Genomic DNA, 27,979 nt, shown 5'->3' with positions numbered 1-27,979 from the left:
GCCTCTAGTTGTTTAATGTTGGCTTGCTGTGACTCTGCCATTATTACTTAACAGGTCTTACCTTGTTTGTTGATTAGAACAACACGTTTCAGTGTGCCCCTAAGGGTATCCTTCATGAAACTCATTGAAACACTGTGGGTTGTGTAGAGTCCTGTTTTGAGCCTTTATGACAAAATAAGTGAAGCATCTCTAGAGTGGTATAATTAGCTGATTTTGTGCATATAAACATACTTGCTGTATTGTTTAGAGTCCATCTTGGGTAACATCAGTGTGGAGAAGTAAAAAATGTTGCTCTGATACGGGTAGTCTTTCCCCATGCCAGATTTGTCTGTAAATGACATCTGTCTATTTGCTTGCTTTGGAGATACAAATGAAGTGCTTTAGGCTAGATCCCCGTGCTTTCTACTAGTAATAGTAAGAGACAGCAAAGGTAGGTTTTGCCTCGTGTCTGCAATGGCTCAAGCAAATAAATGGCAAAAAAAGGCAAGAGGGGAGAAGTTGGAATAAGAAATAAGTCATGTAAGGAGAAAGGTTTGCACAGAACATAAATTGTTTCCAAAAGCATAGAATGATCCTTTTTCTGCCAACAAAATGTTGTGAGAAATCTATAAGAAGAAAGAGGATGGTGCACAATATCAACATGAAAGGTCAGGGGACCTTTCATGTTGATATAGTGCACCACCCTTCTGTGCGCTACCAACCTCGATCTCTTTCATCCCACTCAAACCAATCTGATAAGAACTACATGTTTTAACCAGACCAAGCCAAGGCTGTTTCACCACCATCACCACAATCAAACCCAGGCAAATGGTGGAGCCAAAGGACCAAGGGAGAAGCTAATTGAAAGCCAAACACTCCACAACCCTCTGGGATCATCTTTTTTTGTACAAGGAACGTGCCAAGTGGTCTGTATTTATGGGGAAAAATCAGAATCTACAAATGACATGGAGTCCCCTCCAATGGCGCTGGAGCCTCCTCATGCTGCACAGCGCGTGGTGCTGAATGCAGGAGGAACAGCTTGGCGGTTCCCTCAGGAACAGACCTGCCGACTATCTGCAGCTGTGCTGAGAATTGTCATTTTTATATATTCACATATTTAATCAGCTGAAAGGGCTCTCACAACACACAGACAAACACACATGCACATTCAGATACACACATTAGCTGAATGTTAAGGATGTGCCATAGGGTTTGTTTGCAAGAAAACTATTTATGTGGTGTGATTAGACTTTATGAATGTGCAATTTATGAGATTTTGTTAACTATTAGTTTTGCTGATCTGCTGCCACAGTTTTTCATTATTTCATGTAAACACATTTTTATGCAAAATGCACTGAAGTATATTTGGCAGGACTGTGAATGCTCATATTTCTGTTTTATTCTAACAGGTCCATTTTTACACTGGCAAGGCATCTAGTCTGGATCTATTCTCCATTAGCAGTGTTACCACAGCGGTTAGTATTGAATGACCCTGCCATTTTCATGAATCATTAGAGAGACCATTAGAATCTCAACTACCAATACCTTTTTCCACTCAAGTTGTTAATCTGTGTCTGCAATGTTTTGGACTCCTGTGGGTTTATAAATGATGTTGCCCTGGAATTGACTCAGAATCTGGAGAACAAATGTCAAAATCTCATGAAATCAGAACCCAAGTTTTGCAATTAGTGTTGACATTACTGAGAAAAAGAGGCTGATTTGGACGGCCGATATCGCCTCGAGCGAAACTAAATATTTGCTGAACTGAAAGGTACGAATCAGACATGACAATATCAACTGGAAATGTACCTACGATACCTGACCCTTTTTTCAGTGTTTTAACGCAGGTGCTAAGTGGAAGTGATTGCCTGACTAAAAGTATTACAACAGAAAAGAATCCTATGTTGCACCCAGGAGAATAAATATGCACGTTAACGATGTGAAACTGCCAAATGTTTCTTTCTACTGCAGTGAGATTCTGAGGCAGCATCAATTAGCTATGTGCATTGCTTTGACCTGTCACTGAGATATCTGAGCACCTTTTATCATTGTGCACTGTTTGGTGTGTGAGAGGCATCATCTTTAATCATGTGTTGTTGTTGTTTTATTTTTATTTATTTTTTTTTATTTTGTTAGGGTAAAAATATGTCCCTACGCCACGCAGAGTCCCCAGACAGCCATGTTGTTTACTGCCGATTAACAAAGGGAAGGGAAGTGAAGACTGTGACACCAAGTAACGTGAATGAGGTGCCACAATACCACAGCAGGAACACAGGAAGAATTCTAAAGCAGCGAGTCTGAAAGAGAGAAGGCACAGAGGAGGAGAGAAAGACAAAGCGAGAGAAAGACAGATATAGAAGAGGAAGACGGAGAGACAGTGACATACCTCCCCCTCAATCTTCATTGCAAAACCCTCCCTAAAATACAAAAATAGTGCTTGAGCAGTCGTGCATATCTATTCAATACTGTACAAAATTAAAAGAAAAAAGACGGCAAAGGTTGGTTTTATTGGCACATTTGAATGCACCATCTGTATTATTATGGGTATTGCAGTTGGTATTTTTCATTAAGGTCAAAGACCCGACTAAAAAAAAAAGATTTCAAGGCAAAATATGCACAATATTAAAATAATGCATTTGGTCTTGATAACATTCACCCAGGAAGGTTTGCAGCAAGTGACACGCCCCAGCCAGTCAGGATCCTCTATCATGACTGTTCTGCCTCTGATGATCTATTTTGCATTTACATGCTGTAGGATACATCAAGGGAAAGGCATCACATTTAAAAGATTTTATATAAACGCAGTTTAATCCAAAACTGTAAGTTTAATCACACTTGGACCTAAATGTTGAATGTTTAATTGTTATGTGAATGTTAAACTTCGTTTAAATGCACTACAAACACAAAACAGCTCCTTAATACTGAAAATGTGTTTGACTTTTCAAGCTGCTTTTTCTGAAGGCAAGATGCCTTGAGAACCAAGAGTGGTTAAAATGTCTGCCATAAAAATGTATTATGAAAACTAAGTGTGCAGCGATCTGATTTTTTAATTTAATTTCCATGACCAGTTTGTGTGCATTCACTTGACCTGTATCTGTGAGCTTCCTAATATTGGCTTTCCACTAAGGTGTAACCTGGAACATGCCACACACAAGTAAACAACACAGCTTGACCAGGCAAATCCTTTCCTTGAACCAAAAGCATGTGCTTGACTCTGCAAACACTTTAAGGGGAACGAAATGAGAAGTGATGTGACAACTAGCAGGAGCAAGATGACAAATCTACCCAACAATACTTTGGACAACTTTACTTCTATATTTTTCTAATATCCTAAAAATACACTTTAAACAAGATGGGGAGTCTGCCAAAGGATCAAACAGGCACAAGTGGTGCACCAGCTGGTACCGTGGAGAATACCTTGGATTCCTGCGGCACAGCGACTGACGTAGCTCTGCACAGGTCAAAGGATTAGCAGGTTTGTCAGCGTCAATGATGAGTAACAGGAAGGAAAGAGGAAGGTAGAAAAATGTGGCTTTTGTTTCAGCTGCTTTTTTACTGTACAGCTTTTTTTTTTTTTAATGACAAGTTAACTGTACTGAGTAAAAGTACAAAAATTATTATTTTCCTATCTATGTTTGAAATTGAGAGCATGATAGGAAGCATAGAAAGTAAATATTTAACAGTCAATTGTCAAAACATTATCTGAATTTTTTCTGTTACAAATTATAAATGAGAATCCTCATGGCTGAATTAAGTATGAGTCAGTAATTTTACATCTAAAGACAGCATGATATGTTACATATTCCCCTATAATTAGATTCCTTTTTCCGGTCCGCCAAGGAGCCCAGTGTCAGTTGGATGAATCTGGCTTATTATTTCACACTGCTCTGCTCTCACTACATGTCTATCACCACACCTGAGCAAATAAGAGCACAGCTCTGTGCATATCAGTCCTGCATGGAAACTTACACTGGCGTAAAGACACAGTTGGCGGCGATTCGCCCTTAGACCCGGTTTAAAATTGACTCGGCAATAAAAAGTAGAATTCTGAGGCACCAGAAAGCCTGGTTTATTAAGGTTTTGTCATCATCATACATTTCATTCTTTCTACTGTATCTGTATGGTGTTGAGATACTAAAGTTTGAAGGTTTCACATCCTAAATACAGTAAAAAGCAAAGTAATAGACACTAAATGTTCTCTATATATACTTGAATAGGCCTAAAATCAAAATCCTGTAATATGATATGTTATGACAAACATTAAAACAAAGTTTTCTTTCCTTCTACACCTACCTCTATGTAGAATGTAAGTCGTGAAGCTCTTTCACCAATGAAAGCTGCTAGGAAGCAGTTCTTAAACTGTTATTTATTAAAATACTTCACCTCTAGTCTAAGCCACCGTGACTTCTGAACAGGAAGTATCAGTTGTTTAATTATCATCCTTGAGCCTCCTAGCGTGAGGCTAATGGTAAAAATCAACTTGTTCATACTGGGAGATGTTATTTCAAGGCCATTGAAATCTTTCAGCAGTGATATAAAATTATAAAGAGACATAGCTTGATTGATTGTCCTTGGGTTGATTGGAAACAGACAGAATCTTTACTTTTCAAACTAAGCAGGTAAAAACAAACCTTTACAAAATTATCATTTAGCATTTGTGCTCTCGAGTAAACTACCCCCACTAACTTTCATGCAACAGTAGTGTACCTGTGAAACTAAAGAGCTTGATCTTAGGGTGGAGAACCACGGTTCACACTGATCCAGGATCCCCAAGCAAGATTTTGAATCTCTGCCAACTACATCGACTCTGCTGTGTTGCTGACCCTGCACTCTGCTCTGAGGAAGTGGCCAACCAAGAAGAGAAGTTCCCTATGAGAGATGAGAGTGAGGAGGCTCAGTTTGACCAGTCAGGAATCAACAATGACGGTGTGATCAATATTTCACACAGCCTCTTTCTTCTGGAGCTCAGATGAAGCTCTGTGAGCCGCACAGAGGGAAAAAGAGAAGAAAGACTAACAAATACATGTTTTGTGCATTTAATGGAAAATTAAATATCTGTAATGGACTTTTGACTAGTTAATGCCATGTAAAGATATGTTTAATTTGCCACATTTAAAACATATCTTGATTATCTTTATCCAAACTTAATATATTACTTGTCAAAATACAAAGTCATATCTAGTCATATTTTATTTTGTGAACATCTTTTCACTGGAATTTTCACTGGTCAAAATGTAATTGCAGACGTATCTCTCATGTGAATTATGCCAATCTAGTAAATGCTGAAATAAATGATGTCAGTGACATCTTTTTGAATACATAAAAAAGGAATTATGACACTTCAAAATGTCCTTATAATTTGTATTTTCATTCTTACTAACTAGAATGAAACTGTAGATATCTTGAATCCTAGTTTTGACTGGTCACATTGTAAATTCAACTAATCAAAATTTCATCTACCCGAAATGTAGTTATGGATAATTATATGAAACATCGAATGTTAAAATGGCCGTCCAGATTAACTGCCCTGCTCGTTAGACCAAAGTTAGGCCTGAACAGATTTTCTCCCTTCTCAGAGTGTGCAGATTTTTCCCTTACACATGGTTATGTGAAATTTAAGAGGTCTGCACAAAATAGCTGCAGACCTGGTCGAAACCTCTTCTGTTCTTCTGTGTAAGCTCACCACACAGTAAGATCAATGATTTCCTGGAGCCCCGTAGAAGGATGTAGGTGAAACTGAGAGGCACTATGGTGCTTTGAGTGGATTGGTTGAAACAGGAGGGAGGAGTAAGGAGTGATGGTGCATGAAAAGAGATCTAAAGACCTGGAGCTGGACAAGACTTTAGATGTATGTGACGTCTGCAGAGCACGGACTGTGCAGCTCCTCCTGTCTTGTCTTGCTCAGAGTAGTTGGGGAAGTCTCAAGTTATTAAATGTTCCTTATTGTTACTGTATTGTGCCAGTTTGGCTCTCTCTCACATAACACCTGTTCTCCTCCATCATTGATGAGGAGGGGAGGACGTCATTCTTTCACCTGCTTCTGTAACTACTGCCTTTCAGGGCAGAGCATTCTCTTGAACTGTGCAGGTGAATACTAGGGTATTTTATCCACTTCGGAGGAAGAAACTGCTGCAGAACGAACAATAAAACGGTTCTTTCCTGTTCTTGTATGAGTGGCAGGCAATAGCAGCTTTGCAAAACCATACTTTTCTCCTTTTATATTTTTTTGAAAGCTCAATTTGAATAATAAGTTCGAAATTGCTCTTTTGTAGCGGGCATTCATAGCATCCATTCTCTAAAATGATAAAGGAACAAAACTTAAATGTCTTTTCATCTGACATCACTTAGAATCCCTCATTTTTACATGAATGAAACAGACTGCACATAAACATGCAACATACGATCTGCTCAATGCACTGATAATTCCACTAGGTTGAAAAACATGTAAACGCGTGGAATAGAAATCTATGAGTATTAGTAGACGTAAAAAGGCTCAAGGCTAAAGCGTGAAAATTAAGACGCTTGTCTTCCATTTGATCTATCTGGATTCATCTTGCAGGTGATAGCTATCAGCTCAGTGATGTAGGTAGGGTTTATTTATTTATTTTCACCTTTTATTTATTTATATGTAGTTTTAAATACCACCCACGTCTGCTCCACATTCCTCTTGTCTCCTCCTTCGTTAAGATCTAGGCACTGCAACACCGGAGCTGACAGACTTTTACCTTTGTGATTCATAGATCCAAAAGGCTTACATACTGCATATTTATGCCTCTAAATGTGGGTTTATAGACATTTCAGCCCTGGCAGAGGATTTAAATATATGTATTTCAAGGCAGAAGGCTGAATTTCTGTAATAAGCAAAAACACCTGCAGTGACAAAGTGTTATGATATACTGCACTTATCAATTCCAAAATGGGACTTTAGTCATTTAGTTTTTGCCTATAGAAATCACTTTTCAGTCTTTTCATAATGACTCTGGGTGGTCCAAAAGCTGTCAGGGTTTGCAAAACTGTCAGGAAACATTTTGTGAGACGATGACAATTCCACTGCTGAGCTGAGCGCTGCAGCACGAGGGGATTACAATGAACTTGTTGTTGCAGTGTATGAATCGGAGTGAGACATCTCCTGTGCTTTCTTGGATCGACTTTTGTCTCAGATGGTGGACCACAGAAACCTCTGTAGTGGCTAAGCTTCCCTCTGAAACTCATTTAACTCACTTAGAGAAACTAACCTACTACCAGTCTGGCCAAAGGCTAAAGACACTTCATGTGTTGTTGTCATTTTGAAACAGGTGACTTATTTTTAGAACGGGATTGAAGCTGAATCACTTGCTGAACAAGGACATCTATGGGTCATGTAGCATAATGCAAACATCATGACTGTGATTTAAATAAATAGTAAAAGGGAGTTGCAATGTCACCAATGTAATGGCATTATAATATTCCCTGAACATTAGACACAAAGCTTTTTCATGCTACTCATCATCTGATCACAAAAAGGTCAGTGGAAAAAAAAATGACCCCTTTCCATGACAGGCATATCCAGGTCATGTGCCTTCTGTCCCCTCCACTCATGTCCTTATGGCTCACAGCCGAGAGAAATAATTCACATGCTCCAACATAATCTCACACAGAGTGGAAGAAGCGAGTATAGAGAACATTAACCTTACTTAAGCTGCTGTTTTTCTCGGGGGGATTTGGAAGGATTTTTTGCACTTCAAATTGAATGGAACACTTCAGTAGGAGGAGGAGACCTGTATGGGGCTACAGCTACTTAGTCAGACTGACACACTAAACCGAAAATGTTTTTTTTTTTTTTTTTAGTTTGTTTGTTTTTGTCATTTTATGTCTTTCATGGAGTTAAGTTGCATAAACGCAGCATGAATGGAATTGTTCACTTCATTCACGGATGTTACACAGAACACCAAAATCAGTAATGAGTGTGCTTTCTGTCTCTGCATATTTGTGTTTATTTTTTTTTTCTCTTTTCTTCTCAGAAAGTACATCACACACCACAAAGACCACTTCATGTCTCTTAGGGCTCTCAGTCAAACAGGAAACACCGAGGCGCCCTTTTCAGGAGCACTCATTTTCCTCATCATGCTCAATCAGTGCAACATTTAGCAGGTTTTGATTTTGATTCAAGAGTCTGCTTTGACCTTTGAGACCTGAGGAGAGAAAGATGAAGCAAACAATTTAAAGATATTTGCTATTAGGATGTGCAAATAAGCTACTCTCTAATTTTTTAGTTGAGCTGTATTGTCATAAATGCCAAAAATACCCCCCCAGAAAATAAGTTAGTAAGTGCACAGTTATGCAAATAAGTATTTCTTTGAGCTTGCCACTAGTAATTGATATTTCCTATCAAACCTCAACTTAAATGATTTTCCTTTTATTTGCACCCTGACGTTAAGCAAACTATTAAGTCTTTAGAGCACTTGACAGTTTGTGAGATGAATAAATAAAGGAACACATTCTTCTATCTGAGCACATCCCAGCAGATCTAGCTAATGACAGCTGTGGATATTTAACCATCCTCCTCAAACAGAATTATTTCAGTTCTGCCGAAGCCCTCTCCCTCTCTTCATTACTATTGCATGGCCCATGGCCACTTTTACTCATTAAGACTGCATTACATTATTTACAAACTGGAAACAATTGTGGGAGCACTATATTACAGGACTGGGAGTCACCCATTAAAAACCTAATCCTGAATTATGAATTATGAGTATTTCATCTACTATGTCATGTTCCATTAAGTGTCTTTAGGTGGTAAAAGGTGTATTTAAGGGATTTCCTCTTCTCTTAGGCTACCAATTGTTTTTTTGAAGAAGAGAAAAGGACAGATTCAGGACAAGAATTCTTTATTTGACTTGTTCTAGGCAGACATTGAGCAACAAAATACTTACAAAGCCTAATGGGACTGAAGGATTTCAAACAGAGCCTGCATGGCTGCAAGGAGCTCAGAGGAGCAGGGATGTTCTGACAGACAGACAGACTCAAAACATGGCTAGCTGGAGACAACGTCAGTAAGATTTGCTGATATAACCAATGAGGAGACTGACTTAACCTAACTGAAATGACCCAAGGCATGTTTAGGACTCAGGTAACAAATATTTCTCTCTCCACTGAGCTTTATAAGCTTCATATTGTAAATATTGTTAATATTGTAAAGCAAAATCTTACATTCGCTCTTGACCTTTTCACTATAACACTGCCCCATTGGAGTACTACTTAATGACCATATGGGGCTTTAAAAAAAAAAACAAACAAACAAGAAAATCAGCTGGTGAAGGGACACGTTCATGCTGTACATCTATCTGGCCAATATTGTTCACAATTCCTTCAGTTTGGATCTAATTTTAAAAGACTTCCCTCCAGGCCCACTTTCAAGCTCCCCATGTGTGCTGGTTCAGATTTACATCAATGTTAGAGATAGAGCCCACTCCTCTGATCTTCTCCATCAGAGGGGAGAAACCGTGTATACAGCAGATAAACACTATATTTTAAAGGGCCTGTGCACATGATTCACAAAAAAAAAAAAAAAAAAAAGCATATTTTTCCACTGGCCCTCAGTAATAGAAATTCATGCACTGCTTTCTGACACAGTGGAGGTGAATGCAATTTTTGATTCTGATGCTCATATCATTGTCCCAGTCAGTTATTTTGGGGTTTTTAATTAACCTTACAATGGATGGATTTTACTGAATTATTGAGCTCACACTTTTAGCATCATCGTGCGCTTTACAGCTACGCAAATACACCAAGAACATCCCGTGGCAAAGTGCAAATCACCTGTTTCAGGATCACAGGCATTTTGGCAATTGTAAAAAAAAAAAAAATCTTTCTACTTTAATAGATTGTAGAACTGAGAAGGCAGCAGAGGCTGCCACATCAAATCAGTTTGTCACCTAATTCAGTCATTTACTATTTCTAGAGATGTAGCTTCTAATGTACTCCAGTGTTGTTATGCATGGTGCCAGAGATAATGTAATCTCGCCTTAAGGTAAACAAACTTGTGATCATGTGAGACCTTTAGTGTTGGCAAGGTGTGAGAAGAGCTCTTCATGTCTTGAGCATGTGTGCGCAGACCATGAAGGGAAACTCTATGCTTTTATTTACTGTATAGATACATACATATGTTTATGTTTTATGAACAGTTTGGGGCAGTAAACGATAAACACAAACATGATTTTAGTTATTCCCTGGATGTTGCTAAGCTCTTAATCATTTTATTTAGCATTTGATATTTTGATGAATATCTGCCAATGATGTAAAACAGCACAATTAACAGGCATTTCAGCAATTAGATCAAATGCAGCCGCCGTGAAGCTGTGATTAAAGAGATGAAAATCTATGAGCCTCGCTGTCACAGAGTAGAAATTATGGTTAACCATGCTGCTTGAAAATATATCTAGGATATCGAGGAAGAGGATTCACAACTTTGGCTTAATTGCCTGGTAAATCCTATCAAATAAAGAGCCTGATTGCAGCATATGCACAGAGAATTAAGGTTCCTTTCTTACAGATACAATGGACTGCTTCTCAATTTGAAAGTCACAACACGTGTCACAACACTTGCTGTGTGGCAGAGGGGAGGCCTGTACCAGAGGTGTGCTGTGAGACTGAGCCCATCATCTCACCAGAGGTTCAAAAGGCCCCGAGCTAATGTAACGGACACATTAGGACTACACGAAGAAGGATTGGGGACGAATATTAGTAGGAAGTGGCTGCAGAGGAGGGCAGGGCCCTGCTGAGCAACGTACAGCCAGAGGTGGGGGAGCTGTTAATTACCTTGTAACATCTCAGCTGAATGAGTGAGCACTTGTGGGACAGCGGCAGTTCAAAGAGTGTGGGCTGTGACTGTAATTCAATCAAAGTACAAAAATGATGACAGCTTGGCCCTTGACCATAAACAGACTGGAGGCAGGTATGTCATTAATTACACATCGGTCTGTCCATGCACTTTTTGCTTTAGGTACATTTTCTATTTGCAACTGCCACAATAGTTTACACCTTAAAATGTATTCAGATGATAGAACGGAGTGAAGCCCATCGAGGCCTGCGAGCAGTAGGGTGGGGATCCTGTTGTGAAGGTGTAGTCCACACTGCTCTATTAGGCACCCTTTTGCAGATCTACAGGGGAACTCCATTCCTCGCTAAATGACAAACCACCACCTGTTCTCATTTCATCTCTCCCATCCTCGCTGTGCCTCTTGGACCACTGGTGAAGGGCAGACACCCAGGTACTCCGTGAGGAATGGAGGCAGGTTTCCCATTCAAAACATTCCCCATCCATTTCCTGATGGCCGCCACCTGTTCAGCCCCCCTCCTCTCTCCACAACTACACCACATCCGCGCACACCTCTCCCCCAGATGAGAGATGGGCAGATTGTTGGAGGATGAGAGTGCACTGTCGCTGTCACGAGGGGGCAAAGAGGGGAAAAAGGTGGATACTCTGTGTTACTCGATGGCCCCCAAGTTCCAGATGTCAGTCATTTTAATGACATAATTATGACCGTCTTACAACTCCCCTTGGCCTTCAGTCTCTTCTGTGCACGAACACACACACACACATACACATATACTTCATGCATAACATTATCATACTGATGATGTGTGCCTATGCCATTTATAATTATAACATACTGTATTTCTGGACAGTTATAGGTAGCTCAGGTAATTTACATTTCCTCCTGCTGTCAAATAATAACACAAAGTAAACCATATAGGCCTATTAATCACATAAAGGTGAAGCAAGAATGACCCTCAGGAAAGGAATGATTTTCTTGACAGGCTATCAGTCAAATATCAAACTGTCCAGCTTCTTCTTTGCTGACACCCTGGAGCTGAGGCCATCTGGATCTGCCATTTTCTGGTCATTAACCATGCTCACTTCTCAAAAATCTGGGGATACTCGCTCCGTCCCGCACGAGCAACCAAACCTGGCAACCCTGTATTCACAGTTAGACCCACTTTATTTGCTTAAACTCCCTCTTTGCTCGGTGTGGGAGAGATGCTGCTTTTGGACGAGGGCCGTGATAAAAGGCGTTTTGATGTGGAGACATGCAGCACAACAGTGCGAGACACAAAAAGTGGTAGCTACCAAGCTGAACTTCTACAAACACACTCTCCATGAATACAAAGGAAACTGTGAAGGATGAACACAGTGAATACCACAATGAGCTGTTGTTTCAGTGGGGACCTGGAAATGATGAAGGCAGTCCCGTCTCTAACAGGGCTAATTGGGGTTCAGAGGCATCTAATGCATGATAGATGGAGAAGGAGAGGGTCTCAGTGGCGTGTGGCACTGCTGGCATGAGATCACAAGCATTAATTGAGCTGAACCTTTCACTCTAGGCTGAAAGACATCTGTTGCCAGCAGGTGACCTCGACTTTATCATTACCAGCTAGACCCACTGATGTTTTCCTGGCATGACAATTTAAAACGATATATATGTTTGCTGGCTAATTCAAGCTGTCAACATCATCCCTGTTTGTAGGTGAAAAATGGGTGCACCACGCGGTGCACCAGATGGCAGGAATGGATTATCAATCTGAGACAGCACACATGTGATGGATGGATTCTCCAGAGTAAACACTTTCAAAATAAGAACCACACTGAGAGGAAATTTGCTCACAAATGAGCACTTTCGTGTTCTCATTGTGCACCGTTAGACATGCAAATGCTGCCTTTGACTATTCATGTTTTGGGCTTGACATTTACAGGCAATGTGAAGGCAAAATGACAAAGGAGTCACTTGCTGTGATAAACCTATGGAATATTTTTACCTAAATCTACAGCTTTACAGACCTTCATACCTTGTTTCGGCTCGTTGTTTAGCTTCCCGGGCAGCAGCTTCTCTCTTTTGGATCTCTCTCACCGTTCTTTTCAGTGTTTTTAAGCGCAGGAGGCGGGTGTGAACACGAGCGAAAGAACTCACCACAGTTGCTTCCTTCCGTCTTCAGAGCCTTTCAGTGCCCCTCAGCTCACCAATGTCGCTCTTACATATAAAGTCAATCACTGGACCAACTGAATTTATTTCACAAACTGAAGGCAAAATCTCTCCTAAACAAGGAACAGAGCAGCACCAGGGACGAAAGTGTGCATCCAGTAATTTCTATGGTTCTAGACGTGAGACAGTTGTCAGCTGCAAAGGAGTGTTTCAAATTGGATGTCAGTGAGGAACATGACTGCGATTCATATATAGCACCACAATGCTTGTCTTAGTGTCTTAGTCCAAACATACATGTACCTAACTGTATATGTATATAAACAATGGGGCTCTTGACCCATAAGCCCATATTATACAATGCTGAGCCAAACTGCAAGACTGATCATGCCTGTCAGACTTGAATAGAGGTGACAAAATATGCAAAAATTCCCACTGATACCTTAAAAATATTTTGACTTCGCCTCGTTTTAACGTTTGCTGAAACAGCAACAGATTTGACAATTTGTCAAGTGACGGCTTCCCTTCAAAAACAACCACACTCAAGTTAAACACTCCGGGTAAGCAGGCAACATCCTGGGTAAAGAAGTGAAAAAGCGAGCGAGGCGAATATCTCAACGTTTGCAGGCAAATCCGAAACCGCTGAGAAGCCGTGGCACGTAATGACAAGTGCGCTCTCCCAGCAAAGTAAAAGTTCTCCCGTTGAATTCAGAATATAAACAGTTTGAAAAGCTGAAAATTAAAAAAATAAATAAGATAACAGTAGAAGGCAGAGATGAGTGCTTTTATGATAGAGGCGTCTCCATATGACATGCGACTAACAGTGTGTGCCATGAATAAATCATCCTGAACCGGGCAGAGACAGTAAACAGTTGTGTATCTTCACCTCAGATGCCCAGAGAGGCCTGTCAGACACAGCAGTTAACAAAGCCTACCTCCTCATCATCATGCGGACTGGGTTTCAGCAGATCCAAGTCCAAACCTGACACCATTACTCCCCCACCCCCACCCAGCCATCTTCTCCTCCCCTCCAAAACACAAGAACTCACTCAGTGTTTCTCCAGAGTCGAGTTAAAGTGAAGTTAAATTGCGGATAGTAGCTCTGGTGTTAATCTTTCCCCCCTGAGTATCTGCTTGACTCAGTTGTATTTAAAAGACTGCCCCGATAGTCTCTGTAAATGAGGTAACCAGAGCTCTGGGATTAGCTGTCAATTTGTTCCCACTGTGGAGAGAATCTGCGTAAGACCTCCATGATTTCATCTATTAACACAGGCTGCAAGCATGACCAGGCTCCTGTCGGGTGCATCACTGGCTCCAAACTGCAGCGAGACAGGCGCTTCCCACTTATCCATGACTCTAATGTGAGCAATGATGGTAATGCTTGTTTTATTTTATGAGAACATACTGTAAGTGCAACATGGTTAAAAACACAAAGCTTTCTCTTTTTAGAATATAGTTTTTTTTTTTTATTTATAATTTATAATTGGCAGATACAAAAAACTCTTGAACTGTATCCAAAATGTGCAATAAATCACTGCTGATTTTTTTTACCAAAACAAAAATACAAAAAGACCATCTACTTTGGAAAGTTGACAGTTAACAACCGATGTAAACTGTAATGAACAGAATTCTACAGGGGAGGAAGGTTTAATAATCGCTACTAATGCTCTTTTAACTGACTATGGTCGTTAAACTGCAAATCTGCTTTGCTCTCCCAAGATGATAACCAAAGTCATTACATGTACATACATCTACATTGGTGACATTCTATTTCCCCACTGTTAAATACAAGAAAGGCAATCATATCCATAAGCAGCACAAATGTGTATAACACATTAAAATGAAATAAAAAGTTCTCAAATTGTACCAAGATGTTCATGTGAGAGAGGGTTTTAAAAAAGAAAAGGGGGGAAGGGAGGGGCATTTCCAAACATAATGTTGTAAACAATCACCTTCACTCATCAAGATGCAAAAAACAGAGCTTGTTAAGTGCTAAACAGCTGTTATTAATTCAAGATGCTTCAGCAGTCTGAACAAGCGTCAACCTCTGGAATCAAACATTGAAGGCAATAATGCTTAATAATAAACTAAATAAGTATTTTGAAAAATCACAGCAGCCACACCATATGAAACTGGTTCCTGCTTGTAAATATTTCATGACAAATTGCAAACTAAAATGGAAATACAATTAAAAGAACACTAACATTTTACTTTCACATTTCAACTGAAACACGCATACACACACCCGAAAGAATAATTACATTTCTATTCATATTCTTCCTATGATCCCATTTCTTGACAACCCATTAGCATTAACAGAGGCTTTGATATGGTGCTGGTGCCTTACCCTTTATATCCCACACGTGACAAAAAAACGAAACAATCTCAATGTCTAAACAGTTCCATGAACACATAAGGACAGTATAAGAATGTGTGACATTTCTTTAAAATAAAATAAAAAGCCATCTGAAGGACAACTCTAGACAGGCGAGGATCCAAACGTGTCATTGTAGTAAATTCAAGTGCACAAAAAAAAGAAAGTTTTTATGATTCTCATGCTTCCTGAATCTGAATCAGGTCAGACAGAACAACTCTGGATCCCTCAAAGAAAGTGAACATTCCTTTTGTACAGCCTCATCCATTAGATGGCAAATGTCACAAAAAAAAAACTCACTAAAAGAATTTTAAAAACAAAAATACATTTCTTGTACACAGAATGTCCAGCCAATGTTTATGACAGAAAAAAAAACATCCCTCTACACAGCCAAACACACAACCTAGATCCTTCATTCCTATACAACTCAAAGCTTTAAATGCTAAGTCTTTAAACATGCAACACCATTCAAAGTTCCTATCTAATTTCTGCTGTGCTAGATTCATGGTAACTTCCTCAGACACCAACATTTCCAGCTAACTAAAACTAGAACTATGCACTACCAACGACAAAAAATGTCCAAGGGACCATTTTCCAAATACTTTTAAGGACACTGATGTCAAAGAAGATGCTCATTCATAATGTGAAGACACAATTTCCCTGTCAAAGTATCCATATAAAGCACTTGCGTAGCATACTGTGTGCTCTTCCCCTTATTCCAGCACAAACAGCCCTGTAGAGAGATTCTGTGGAGCAGTGCAGCTCTGTGGGGACCAATGGACAATGTGAATAAGCAATGGCAAAACTGTATGCCTTCTTTAAGTCTTTGAAACCCATGTAACACTAAAAGATGCCATGCAGATGCAATGGAACTCTTTTCATAAGCTCAAACACCTGCCATCGCCCCAAGACAGCAAGGAGGACTTCACCCCGTTTTCGCAAATCTGTTTACCTAAGCTTGCACCACTTCACTGCTGGCATTAAAAAAAATTAAGAAACTATTCCTAGGAACAGTTTCAGGTCAATACACTATTGGTCTGCTTTTCAGTTGTAGGGTAATTGTGCATGAAACGGTTCATTCAAAGTTGCGCTTTAACAACACAGCCAAATTGGTGTCACCCTTGTAACATGACATCTCTCATTAAGAGTAACTCTACAGTGTCCTTAAGTGACAGTCTTAAAGTCTTTACTACATGCAGATACAAGAATTACAGATACTGACAAAGTTGTTAGGCCTGAGCTGCAGTGCAGTTTTTGTAACATTCCTAATGCAAGAAAGATGTAACGTGTAATGCTAATATATTTGAAAGAGGTTTATACATCGCCTTGATGCAGTTTATACAAATAGCACAACATTAAAATCCAGCATAATCAGTACCTTAAGGTTTGCACATGATATAATGGCTGCATGCAGCCACACTATTTAAAGCTACTTCACTTGACCAACTGTTTAAAGCCTCTGACAGACTGGCAAATTATGGACAGCCTTTGCAACAAATTGGTAATACTGTGGACCTGGTAAACCTATGTGAACCTCAAAGGGATTCTACACATTTTGGTGATGGTACTGTGGTTAGTGTTAAAACATTTGTTTGACCAATAGAAGTCTATGTCTATTACTATTGTCATATGTGCACAGCAGTAGAGTTGTAAGTACTAAACATGACCAACTCAAAAACAAAGCACACACCACTCTAAGCAAACAGAAGCACAAATGTGTTTGAAATTTGTCAGTTTTAACATCAGTCATAACAGATTCTGTTAATACTTGAGGGAGAAACTACATCCAGGGGAAAGGTAGTTAAGTTTGTAAAACTCTGGTCATGAAATTATGAATAAAATTTCTAGCAAAAAGGTTTTTCTTCAGGTTAACATGAGAGAAACAATAAGCTGGCCATTACCACTTGTTACAATGAAACATAGCCTTGTTATTTGAGTAACTGCACATTATGAATGCAGAATGGTGTTCTAATTTGCTGTCTGACCATGCTGAAAATGATGATCTGACAAGTCATAAAATGCAAAAGCTGATCAAAATTGGTCAGTCTGCAAAGAGCTTAAAATTTGATTTAACAATGACTGTAGCAATACTTTTCCTTCCTTGAGTCACCTTTAACATGTACAATTTAGTGTATAAAAACTTTCAAATTGAGAGTAGAATTTCATTTCTCTTACTGGCCCAACTTTAATTCAGGTAGCAAATCTGCTCTACTTGTACAGTTGGATGTTACACTTAATAATACATCACGATGCATGCCTAATGTCTGCACTTAATGTATGAAACTAAGTTAACTTTGCTGTATAACTCCAATATATATTTTGTAATAGATTATGTGCTGGCCAATTTTAATGCTAGCAGAGCCTCCTAAAACTAGCGAAAAAACCAAACAGTGGAATGGAGGACTAAACAGTGACAGAGTCATCTGGACACAAATCAAGAGCCACCAAAAGCAATCTTCTCAAAACCGTGGTTGTCTGTAAACCTTGTTAAATCTCCTAACTGAACACAAAAGTGCAAATTGCTACCACTGTCCTGTCTCTGTGTACTCAGTAGTGCTTCTCCTGCAGATAATCTTTCATCTTGTTAGGTAAGGGCAGTTTCTGGATCAGGTCTATTCTTGTGTACTGTCTAATGACAAAGCGACAAAGGTACTGCAGAGAGCGCACTTGCATAAACCGAGATACTGGGTTGGTCAACCTGACAGGGTATGTTGCAGACCCTGGTAAGCGAGACCTGGAATAGCAAAAAGCTCCATTCTCTGAGTCTCTGATAGAGTGTTCGATTAAATCAACAATCGACGTGTGTCCCTCCACATCAGGCTGCTCATAAAAGCTGAAGCGTCCATTGGAGTGTTCAATACGGGTATGGAGGGTTTTGCCCTGTGACCTGAAACTCAGGCTGAGCAGGTACCTGTCATCTGAACTGTCTCTGACCAGGAATGAGCCATCAGCCAAGTTGACCAGCTTTTCCTCTGCCTCCCAGCGTGTGATGGGGCCCCAGTACCACCCCTGCCTTGCCAGCTTCTTCAGCTCCTCTGTCAGGCTGGTCACAACCATAGGTCCACTGCTTTGGACTGAGTCATACACCCTACTAACCCCAGGAGCTGAATTTGGGTCAAAGTTGAGATGGTGTCTTACCCTCTCAGCTACCTGACTGTCTGAAGAGCTAAACCCCGAAAATGTCCTGAGGGTGTGTCCATTACTTGTCATGGGTGTCAGGAGTGGAGAGAGAGGAGGCGGAACCTCTACTCTAGAACTTTGGAGCATAACACCAGCAGAACCTATGAAAAGACTATTAACTGAGGTCTCCATGAACAGATCTGGAGGCATTGCACTAACCAGTTCATGTTCCTCTTGTCCATGGTCTGTGTGGAGGGACCCATTGTCTGCTTCAGTCACCACCTCCATAGGAGAGGAGCTGTCCATGCAGAAAGAGTGGGACCCTTCAGGGTACATTCCCTCATCTAAAGGCATAGTGTACTGGATGTAGTCCTGGGGTGTTAAACCCAGCACCACAGGCACATCATTTTCATCAATATTTAGATGCAGCTCACCGTTTTGTGGCTGCTGAAGATTCTTTAAGGACTCTGCTTGGTCTTGAAAGAGCCCTTCCATCTGAAAATCATGAAATTCTCTTCGGACACCGTTTAGGTTTGGACTGGGGCTAGGAGAGTGAACCATGGCTTTAACTTTTACTTCCATCTTAATACATGCCTCATCTGAGTTGACTGACCGCAGAGGCCATGGTGAGGGGCTATAATGGTGACTCCGTAAGGATACAGATCTAAGGGGTCTCTGGGCTTTGACTTCATTGAAGCTGATGGGGACAGATGAGGATGAGAAGGTGTCGTCATCATCCACTGAGCCTATGGCAGAGGAGCCACCTTTCACCTTTGCCTTCTGCTTAGCAGACAGCCTTCTCTTTAGTGATCCCATCAGGCTTTCACTCTTTGAGCGGCCCTTATTCTGCCCCACTTTGTCCTCTTCTCCACCAAGATCACAGCCGGAGAGCTCTTTGGTGTAGCATCCCCCGAAAAGTGACTCTTCCTTAGAAAACTCTGTAGTCACTGAGGGCTGCTGAAGCATGACAAAGTCACCCTCCTCTTTGCCCTTTATGCTGAGGGACTTGCGGATGGTCTTAAGGCTTATCTTCTTCATTCTGACAGGCCCTCCAAAGTGGGGGCATGTGATGGCTTTCCTGGTATCCTGATGAAAGTACTATCCACAGTGTCCTCCCATCAGGCCACATGAAACCATTCATGCATACAGCAAGGCCATCAAGCCCTACAGAAAGAACACACAGGATTATAGATATGCATTATTTGGTTCTAAAAATACTATCGAGTATCTGATCATAGCATTAACTTATGCCCATCTCTCAACAGTGAATATTTTTGTTACCTTAACTTTATTCATGCCAACTATTAACTTCAATATGGATTAAATAATACTTAATTAATTATTTAGTCTATAAAATGAGAAATGATCACAAAATGGCTATTGTAATATTTCAAAAGTAGGTTCATTTCATTAAAATGTCATTGTTTCCCAGATCAACAATGACACCTAAAGAAATTCAGGTTCACTAACTAAGACAAAAAAGCAACAAATCCTTAGAACTGAGAAGATTGTCTGCATTATTTACTATGGACAGTCTATAAAAAAGGGCAAAAAATCCAACACTGATCCCCCAGTAGAGAGAAAAAAAAAAGTATTATAGCTGAAAACAAATGCTTATATCCCTCTGGCATTACGTACAATTAAACGAAAAGTGCTATGCTGCAGTGCCAAAATATGGAGAATGTGTCACTGTCCAAATATTCACTGACACTGTCCTCATGTTATGATTTCATTAAATAAATGGCAATCATTGCCTTTTCATGTGTCAAAAACAGCAATCACATATCTGACAACCCAAGACAAAAGCATTATCTACAGACAGACCCACTTAACACACCTAAATAAAGCTGCTTGATAATCAAGACAGCTACAATCTGATTACTCACCATTATGTGCAGGAAAATGGTGACTCAGTTGGATGGGTCAAGTTCCACTTCCACCACCCTCTTTCATCTGATGCTATGAAAAACAAAGGCAGCTCATTTGAAAAGTGCCACACTTCTGATTCACGCAGGATTTTATATGAGGGGAAATGCACAACAGTCACTTTTGTTGTGACTTACACTAAACGCTGTGTAATGTATTAATTAAACCAGCGTTAGCAAGGTCTGACCTGGTAAGGCCTACGGACACAACAGCATGCCTCTAGCTTAGCTACAGTTGTTAGCGTGTGCCTTTTATGACACTATTCCCAAACTGGATGCTCCAACTACGTTTTGTTGCCAAACATAAATTATTAAAATAAAAGTGCACAAGATTAGTATGCTCGATTTAGTTAGACAGTGTAGCAGATGCTGGCTTGCATGCAAATCATGTGAACATGAAATAACGATAGCTAACAACCACTTAGTTTGTTAGCATAGCGTTGACGCTACATACTTTAAAAGTAAATTTATAACCTACAGCGTTAGCCATTTTTAAATGTGTAAAGCTGCATTATATTGTCGCTTACCCGCTCCCTTCTGCTCGTCTTACAAGGCAAAATAACCCACCGTTGTTGGCATTTGCCTTGCAACGTTATAACACATTCATGAAAGGTGTTTGTTCCTTGACGATTGTTGGCTAATGTTAGCTTGGCTAATGTTAGCTAGCTTACTACCTAAGCCAATCAGCTAGCTAGCTTTGTTAACGTCTGCTGTCGAAAACATAACCGTTATCTCCCAGTCTGTCATTTTCTGCGCCCAGACGACAGTGTAAAGAGCCTGCTCGGACGGATGTGGTACTTCTCTAAACGTCTGGTTTAACATTTCCGACTAGAATGACACAATAAGGTGACATCTTTCTATCTAGGTTGGCTAACACTTTGCAGCTCACGGCCTCCTCCTTTGTTGCCTGTTGAATTGTGGGAGCAGCAGCTTCAGAGGTAACGAATCAGAAACACAGCTCTCACTGTTCGGTTCTGCACCCGACGGCACAGCACGGCAATCATGTGCACACTGGAATAAATCTATTAAAAAAAAGAATAATAATAAGGAAAACGCTCACTATGAATAATTGAAACAAATCTACACATTATTTGACTGAAACAGCAAAATATACACATTGCAGCTAAATTGAGTTATTGTTGGATTTTTGCAAATGCCACAACATAGCTATTTGTAACCTTATGAGAATAAAAATATCTGTTGCATGTTTTTAATATGTTAAATAATGTCATTACTTAGAAAATAACCAGTGGTGACATTTAAATATGTTCTGCATTTTTGCAGCATAATCCTAACACTCAAAGTGCAAAATGTAAAACCCCTCCCTAAATGACCCACTACTGAATATTTTAATATTCAATTTTACAATTGCTCAAACCTGCTCAGTTGTCAAAAGAAGAGGGAAGTGGTTGTTGCTTTGCAACACACAGGTGTGTGGGGCAAGGTGTTGAGAAGATATGCTCTCTGAATGACAAAATATTAAGTTTCACAACTCAAACAAAAAAGGTTTTACAGTAAGGCCCAAGACAATGTCCAACACAATTACTATATTTATTACACACAGAGACACAGATCTGATTTACACCTTTCATATAAGATAACTGAAGACACTTAACATGTTGGACACGTGGAGTCAGTTACATTATGTTTCTTTCATTAACAATCAAAGCCGTGTTGTATGAGAAATGAAACATAAAAAACACAATAAAGTGCAAAACATGGAATAGGAAGAAAGAGAATTCCCTATTCAGTTCACTCATAATAGCAGAGACATAAATCAGCTTTCTGTGACACATGCCATTATTAGCTATGCGGTCTCTGAAATGATTTTCCATTTGTACAAATGACTGAAGATTTTTTTTCAGGTGCTGCTACACTCCCACAGACAGTGCTTTTAAAATGTATGATCCAAGTCCTTAGACATTTCATAAGAAGACTTGTAGCATCGGAAAAAAAGGCATGGTATCCTTATTAAAGAGTGATTTTCCTTAATTGCCCTAAACCACTAGTAGTACTAGTGTAGTCCAGTCTTTCATTCAAAGAGTCATGTCTCGATTGTTTCTTCTGCACCAGTGTTTATGCGGAGGACATATTAGCAGCTGCTTATGAACTGATAACTGATAATTGTTTTATTTGTCACTTTAAGTTATAGCAAGAAAAAGAAAATAGGTTTTTTCTGTTGTTTTCTACAGTTTATACTCCTAATGACCTTTCCCCGACGCAATAATCAGGATACCATTTCCCACAGATATCACATAACTGTAGAAATATCAACCACTACGCTTTTCTCTCTAATTCCGTCTGTGCTTAGCCTTTCAAAGCCTTAGACTTCTCATTTGTATTCCAGAAACATCAAGCTGGCTCTCCAAGTATTTTGAAGTATTTGATACAGCAACTAAAAGTTGAACTCTGAAATGATACATTGGTTACCTAATTAGTGTCAGTATTGTTTTAAAGTAGATTGTGTTTACCAGTGCCAGGCTAATTTGGACCATATACTGAACATTACATTGTTTTTTCCACACTGTCAAGTGTATGGCAGTCCATCCCCAACCTGCTTAGGGCAGCTGCGTGCAGACAGGCTCTATGCAAAGACTCTAATTACCAGGCCCTATTAGGGTTGATCAGACTGCCTTCACTTGATGTGTTGGCACAGGAGGGGGGGGGGGGGGGGGGGGGGGGGGGGCTGGGGGTGAAGGAGGAGGAAGGAGGGGTGGCAGCTCTTAGATATAGCACCAAGGACACTTGGAAGCAAGTATACAGTGTTTCAGCAAGCTAAATTAGATCTGACAAACAAACTTTAGTGTGGTTGATATTTGTTGCCAGACAGCAAAAACAAGTAAATATTCAACTGTGGTCATAAACTAGTCTGATTTGTCATAAAAAAGATAAACAGATCAAATAGTTACTAATAGCAGCCAATTTAGATTCTACATAAACAAAATTGCTCTAACAGTTTAATAGGAAGTGAGTATGTGCGTGTGCTGTCAAACACCACAGCACAACTTACGAGGGCCTCTAGAGAGTCGATCTTTATCAAGACCAGTGTTTCCGCAAGACTTAGAATTTATGTATAAGCACAATTCAACACACTGACTCTCAAGAGAAGTTGGAACGGCGTACACATGGAGCAGGCCACACTCTTTAATGAGTTACCTCTACACGTGGGGAAGCTCCGCGTTTCATCTTAATTTCAAATGAATGCTGCATCAGCCATAAATTATTTGCACAATATGTCTGTGCTACAGTTCGACTCAGTCCTCTTCTTGACTCCTTTGCTGATAGGACATGAAAAGGACCCCTCAGTGCCCACCTTCATATTTTCAACACGTGTCGCAGAGCAGAAGACCGGCTTAGTCTCAGGAACGACTGTGGAAGAACATAGCATGGGTTGGTCTCAAAATACATTCTGACCTATGACGAAATCATTCATTTGTAGCTTTTTCTGTTATAGATAAGAGGGCTTTAAATATGCATGAATTATTGTTACACCAGCTGTGTCCACATACAATGTAATGAATCAGCTATAGCGACTTGAGCTAATCTGGTGTCCACAGCTATTCAATAGTCTTTTTTTGTAAATGCGTGGATTACAATAGTGTAACTACATATCAACCACTAAATTAAAGCCTAGTGCTTTAACTGCTAATAAAAATACCATATACCAAGATGTCTGATAAAAAGCCAGAAAAGTTAATCATGGCAGGAATATCTAAAAAAAAAAAAACAAAGAGCATAAAGTAGTACATAAGGAATAACACAGTTTAAATTTTTCTGTACTGATTTCAGAGTGGTAAATTTGGAAATACCATGTGTCTAGACATCATAGATGACAGCTATATTTCAACATCAAGACACACTATTACTACCTCTTTGTTGTTATGAAAATTATTTTTTTCCTAGCAACTTATGTAACTTGTGTTTATTTATGTTTTCCTGTTTTTCCAGACTAGTTCTATTGCGTGAGCAGTGGTTATCATCTTTATATTTTGTAGAAAAAAGAGTCCTATAGGATAGTGGGGGGAAATTCCCTCATAGTTTAGTGATGATGAACAGCTGCCAAAAAATCTCAGTGAATTAAATCGGAGCTGAGGATGCTAATGATGACGAGGGAGATAAGGATGTTGAAATTTGCTAAACACTCACGTTTAGATGTTAGATGGTATAGATTTGACTTTACATGATGTTTTTACCTGCATGGGTCTTGAAGAACAGAAGACTGGCCAACACTCCTGCCATGATCAGATTTTATTATTGTGTTCCCATATTCCATCAGATTTCAATCAGATTTGATACTGATATGAATCAGTTATACTGAAGATGCTGCACTGCAGAGTTGGCTTTAAAAGAATACAAAGTCCTGACTCAGGTTATCATAATTCATGCACAAAAGGAATATTATTAAGTCTGTTGCTAGCTCCTATCATATGGGCTGCTAAATATTGGACTAGTGATATTATTAATTAGCCAAATTAACCTTGTTTTATAAATCAAATGTCATAAGGACAACAGTCAATGCTTTTGCACAGCAAAACATCACACTTGGTGATAGACTTGTAAGACTTAGACTTAGAATTTACAGTCCTAACAGAATACTATGAGGGACTGTGGGAAAATTATTAGAGGGTAATTAAATTTTTCTATACCCGTTCAAAATCCCATCTTGTTTTCTCTACCTTTTTTCCTTGCAGCTTTGCCACTATATCCTATGGATATAGGACAGAATTATTATAGTTTGAAGGCCCAGTCTCTCACACTACAGTTAACAAATAATTGTATGTCACTTATGAATCTTTGTGGAGATTAGTGATTGTTTACTTCTTCCCCCTCTGCATCGTGATAGACAGTAATAATAAAAAGATAACAACTGAGTTGGCCAACTTTATATATATTATATTCTAATTAATGCATAGTCTTAAACACAAAAGTCTTGCCATACATTTAAAAAAATGTGAATTCCTCTTAGTCCTCTAAGTATTTAAATTGTTATTCCACTAATATGTTAGTGATAGTACAAATTACATGACACCATCCTAACTGCAGATATTATCATAGGAAACATCCAAAGAAAATACTGCAGTGAAATAAAATTTAAATAAAAGATTCAACCAATAATTTTCACATAGTGAATAAAAAAAAAAAACATTTACATTTACAGATCTTAACATCATATAGTATGATCCAACTATCTCTTAAATGAAATGTACATCAACAGTTCTTCCTCTATCCGCGTTGGTCAATATGGTCAAGCACACGATGACTCATAATTCATAAGTTCAGACTCAGAGATGCATCGAGAGTAAATCTGGCTTCATATTATTTAAATTGGCATGATTTCCACTCAGAGATCAGGCTTACATGCATGAAAAGCCTGAAGCAGTTTCTGAGTAATTTAGAGTCATGTCAAATGGTAAGAGATTTTGTGTATGATTTAAAATGTTAAAACACCTGAAAATAGCTACATTTAAAAACATGATATAGGTTGAATGAATGTAAAACACACAGAATATCTTCAAGCTAAATATGTACATATATGAGTCACAAAAATATTTACAGTATGACTGAGGGGAAAGCTGCAGTTTTAAAGTCATAATGGAAAATTTAAAAGCATAAATGACTACTGGACACTTTTCCTTTGTTTAAAGTGAAGTTTTGCTTCTTGTATGCAGTCAATGCTAACAAATGATCCAAGACATATAGTGGTTGTCAAACAAAAAGATATGATGTACTGTCTGAAGCAGACTCAACAGCTATTGAGAGCTCGTAGTCTGACTTAGGGCGATATATTTCTCCTCCAGGTAAAAAAAGACTGCCTCAGCTCTTTAGATGTCAGAACTCACACTTTGTATTCTCATTGTACTTCTGAAGATTGTCAAAAAAAAAAAAAAACATTCATAAAAACTCACTCCTATATACTGCATGGGAGGTCAGGGGAACTGGAATACATTTTTTAACCTCCACAGGTCAATGCATTCTTTGGCAGGTCAATCAATATAATTCATACAGTGCAAACAACCTCTGTTCCAACCCACAAAATGTTATTATAAATTCTGGTCAAGTTGCTAAGTTTTCCAGAGACACAAATATGTAACACACATTTGAAGGGACATGTATTTAAAAAGATTTTCCATATGGTGTAAGGGCACAGGCTTATAAAAATAGCATTTTGGATTTGAGTATTGGACTCACTATCCAGTGACTGTGACAAATGAAGCTCTAGAAAAAGGACGTGCTGCTGACAAAGAGGAACATTTCACTGCTGTATCTAAATATGATGCAAAGTGTAAAATGTATATGTGCTAAGGTGAAACAGTCATGGAATACGAAAGTACACTTTTCTCCTGTCCCCTCAAACTGGGTGACAGTAAGAATCTAGATGACAGTACAATATACAGTATGGAGCCAAATTAATTATGGGTTGAAATCCCTCTAGAATTTTCCAAAGGTGTGTGATTACATGATTATCATATCAAATTATCATTTGCTAACTTAGTTAATTATCACCCTGTCAGCTGATCATATCCACACCACATCTCAAGTGTGAGATTTCATGCCACTGAATTAACTTACACACAGTGTATGAAAAAAACTTAGGCTTGCACTTGTATTAAGAGGCAACTCTAATATTAATTAACATGAATTTAATGATAGGATAATGTGAGTGTTATGGAAACTTCACCCAACATGTCAGCAAATTCAAAAACCTTCAATGATTTGGAAACATGAAAAGACTGATGGCCCTGGAAATAAAATTAAAAAAAAATCACTTCAACCAGTAAAACATTTTAAAACATCGCATGAGTAATAGTAACACTAACTGCCATCTCAAGAGTCATGTGACATACATACTGAAAGAAAGGTCAACCAAAGAGTCAGCAGAGTCCGTTTAGAGTAGGTTGTGATTTACTGTAATATGTTGCCAAATAGATGTTTGGTCCTTGCCCTTAAAAGCTGCTTCAAAAGCGTTTCTGTGCTGTGGTCAAGGTGGTAGACAACTAACTTGCATTGTTATAAAGGTAGATTACTACATACCAGTAATCAGCTTCTTAAAATTATAGTTAATAAATGATGACATACTATCATGTTATATATTATCGACTTGTCAATGTATATTTAGTTAATATTAGCTCCACCTTTACCAGCCAGACTTATTTTTTAACATTACTACATTTTTGTCCATTGCCATACATTTATCTTTAAAAGTGTATAGCTTATTTGTTACAATGCAACAATACATTTTCCTCCCTTTTTGTAAAGTTTTGTAAACATTTTTTATATTGTATATTTGTAATGTTACTAAATAAAGAGTCAGTGATTTTTGATTTAAATGTAATTCTCAGAAATATTTTTTCCTTTTTTCTCCTCTTGAATCTGTACATAAATTAAGTTTACCATATTAGATTTTTGCACAAACCTTATTTATGAGGCATGTTGAACAAAGCTGGACCATATTTGTACATTTACAACAGCGTCTAATTTAATTGTATTTAAAATCCTTGTGTATTAGCATAGTATTAGTTCGCATTTAAGTAGTACTTTATAGAAGTTTCTGAATAAAGTACTGAGTTTTTCTTGGTTTGTTAAGTGCTGATGCGCAGAACTCCAGCAGTTCTTGAACGCAACCC

At 38.9% G+C, this 27,979-nt stretch overlaps 1 protein-coding gene across 1 annotated transcript; it reads right to left on the bottom strand.

Annotated features, from left to right (window-relative positions):
• Positions 1 to 17,648: 17,648 nt before the first annotated feature.
• Positions 17,649 to 21,283, bottom strand: LOC113164318 (suppressor of cytokine signaling 6). The gene is made up of 3 exons (XM_026363568.1): positions 20,882 to 21,283; positions 20,316 to 20,388; positions 17,649 to 19,593 (listed from the first exon to the last, which is right to left on the bottom strand). The coding sequence occupies exon 3, from the start codon at positions 19,465 to 19,467 to the stop codon at positions 17,857 to 17,859; it is 1,611 nt and encodes a 536-aa protein (XP_026219353.1). The 5' UTR covers positions 19,468 to 19,593; positions 20,316 to 20,388; positions 20,882 to 21,283; the 3' UTR covers positions 17,649 to 17,856.
• Between the last annotated feature and the right edge of the window lie 6,696 nt (positions 21,284 to 27,979).

This window comes from Anabas testudineus, chromosome 2 (genome assembly GCF_900324465.2).
Source record: "Anabas testudineus chromosome 2, fAnaTes1.2, whole genome shotgun sequence".
Taxonomy (NCBI): domain Eukaryota; kingdom Metazoa; phylum Chordata; class Actinopteri; order Anabantiformes; family Anabantidae; genus Anabas; species Anabas testudineus.
This window is presented reverse-complemented; position numbering and strand designations above follow the sequence as displayed.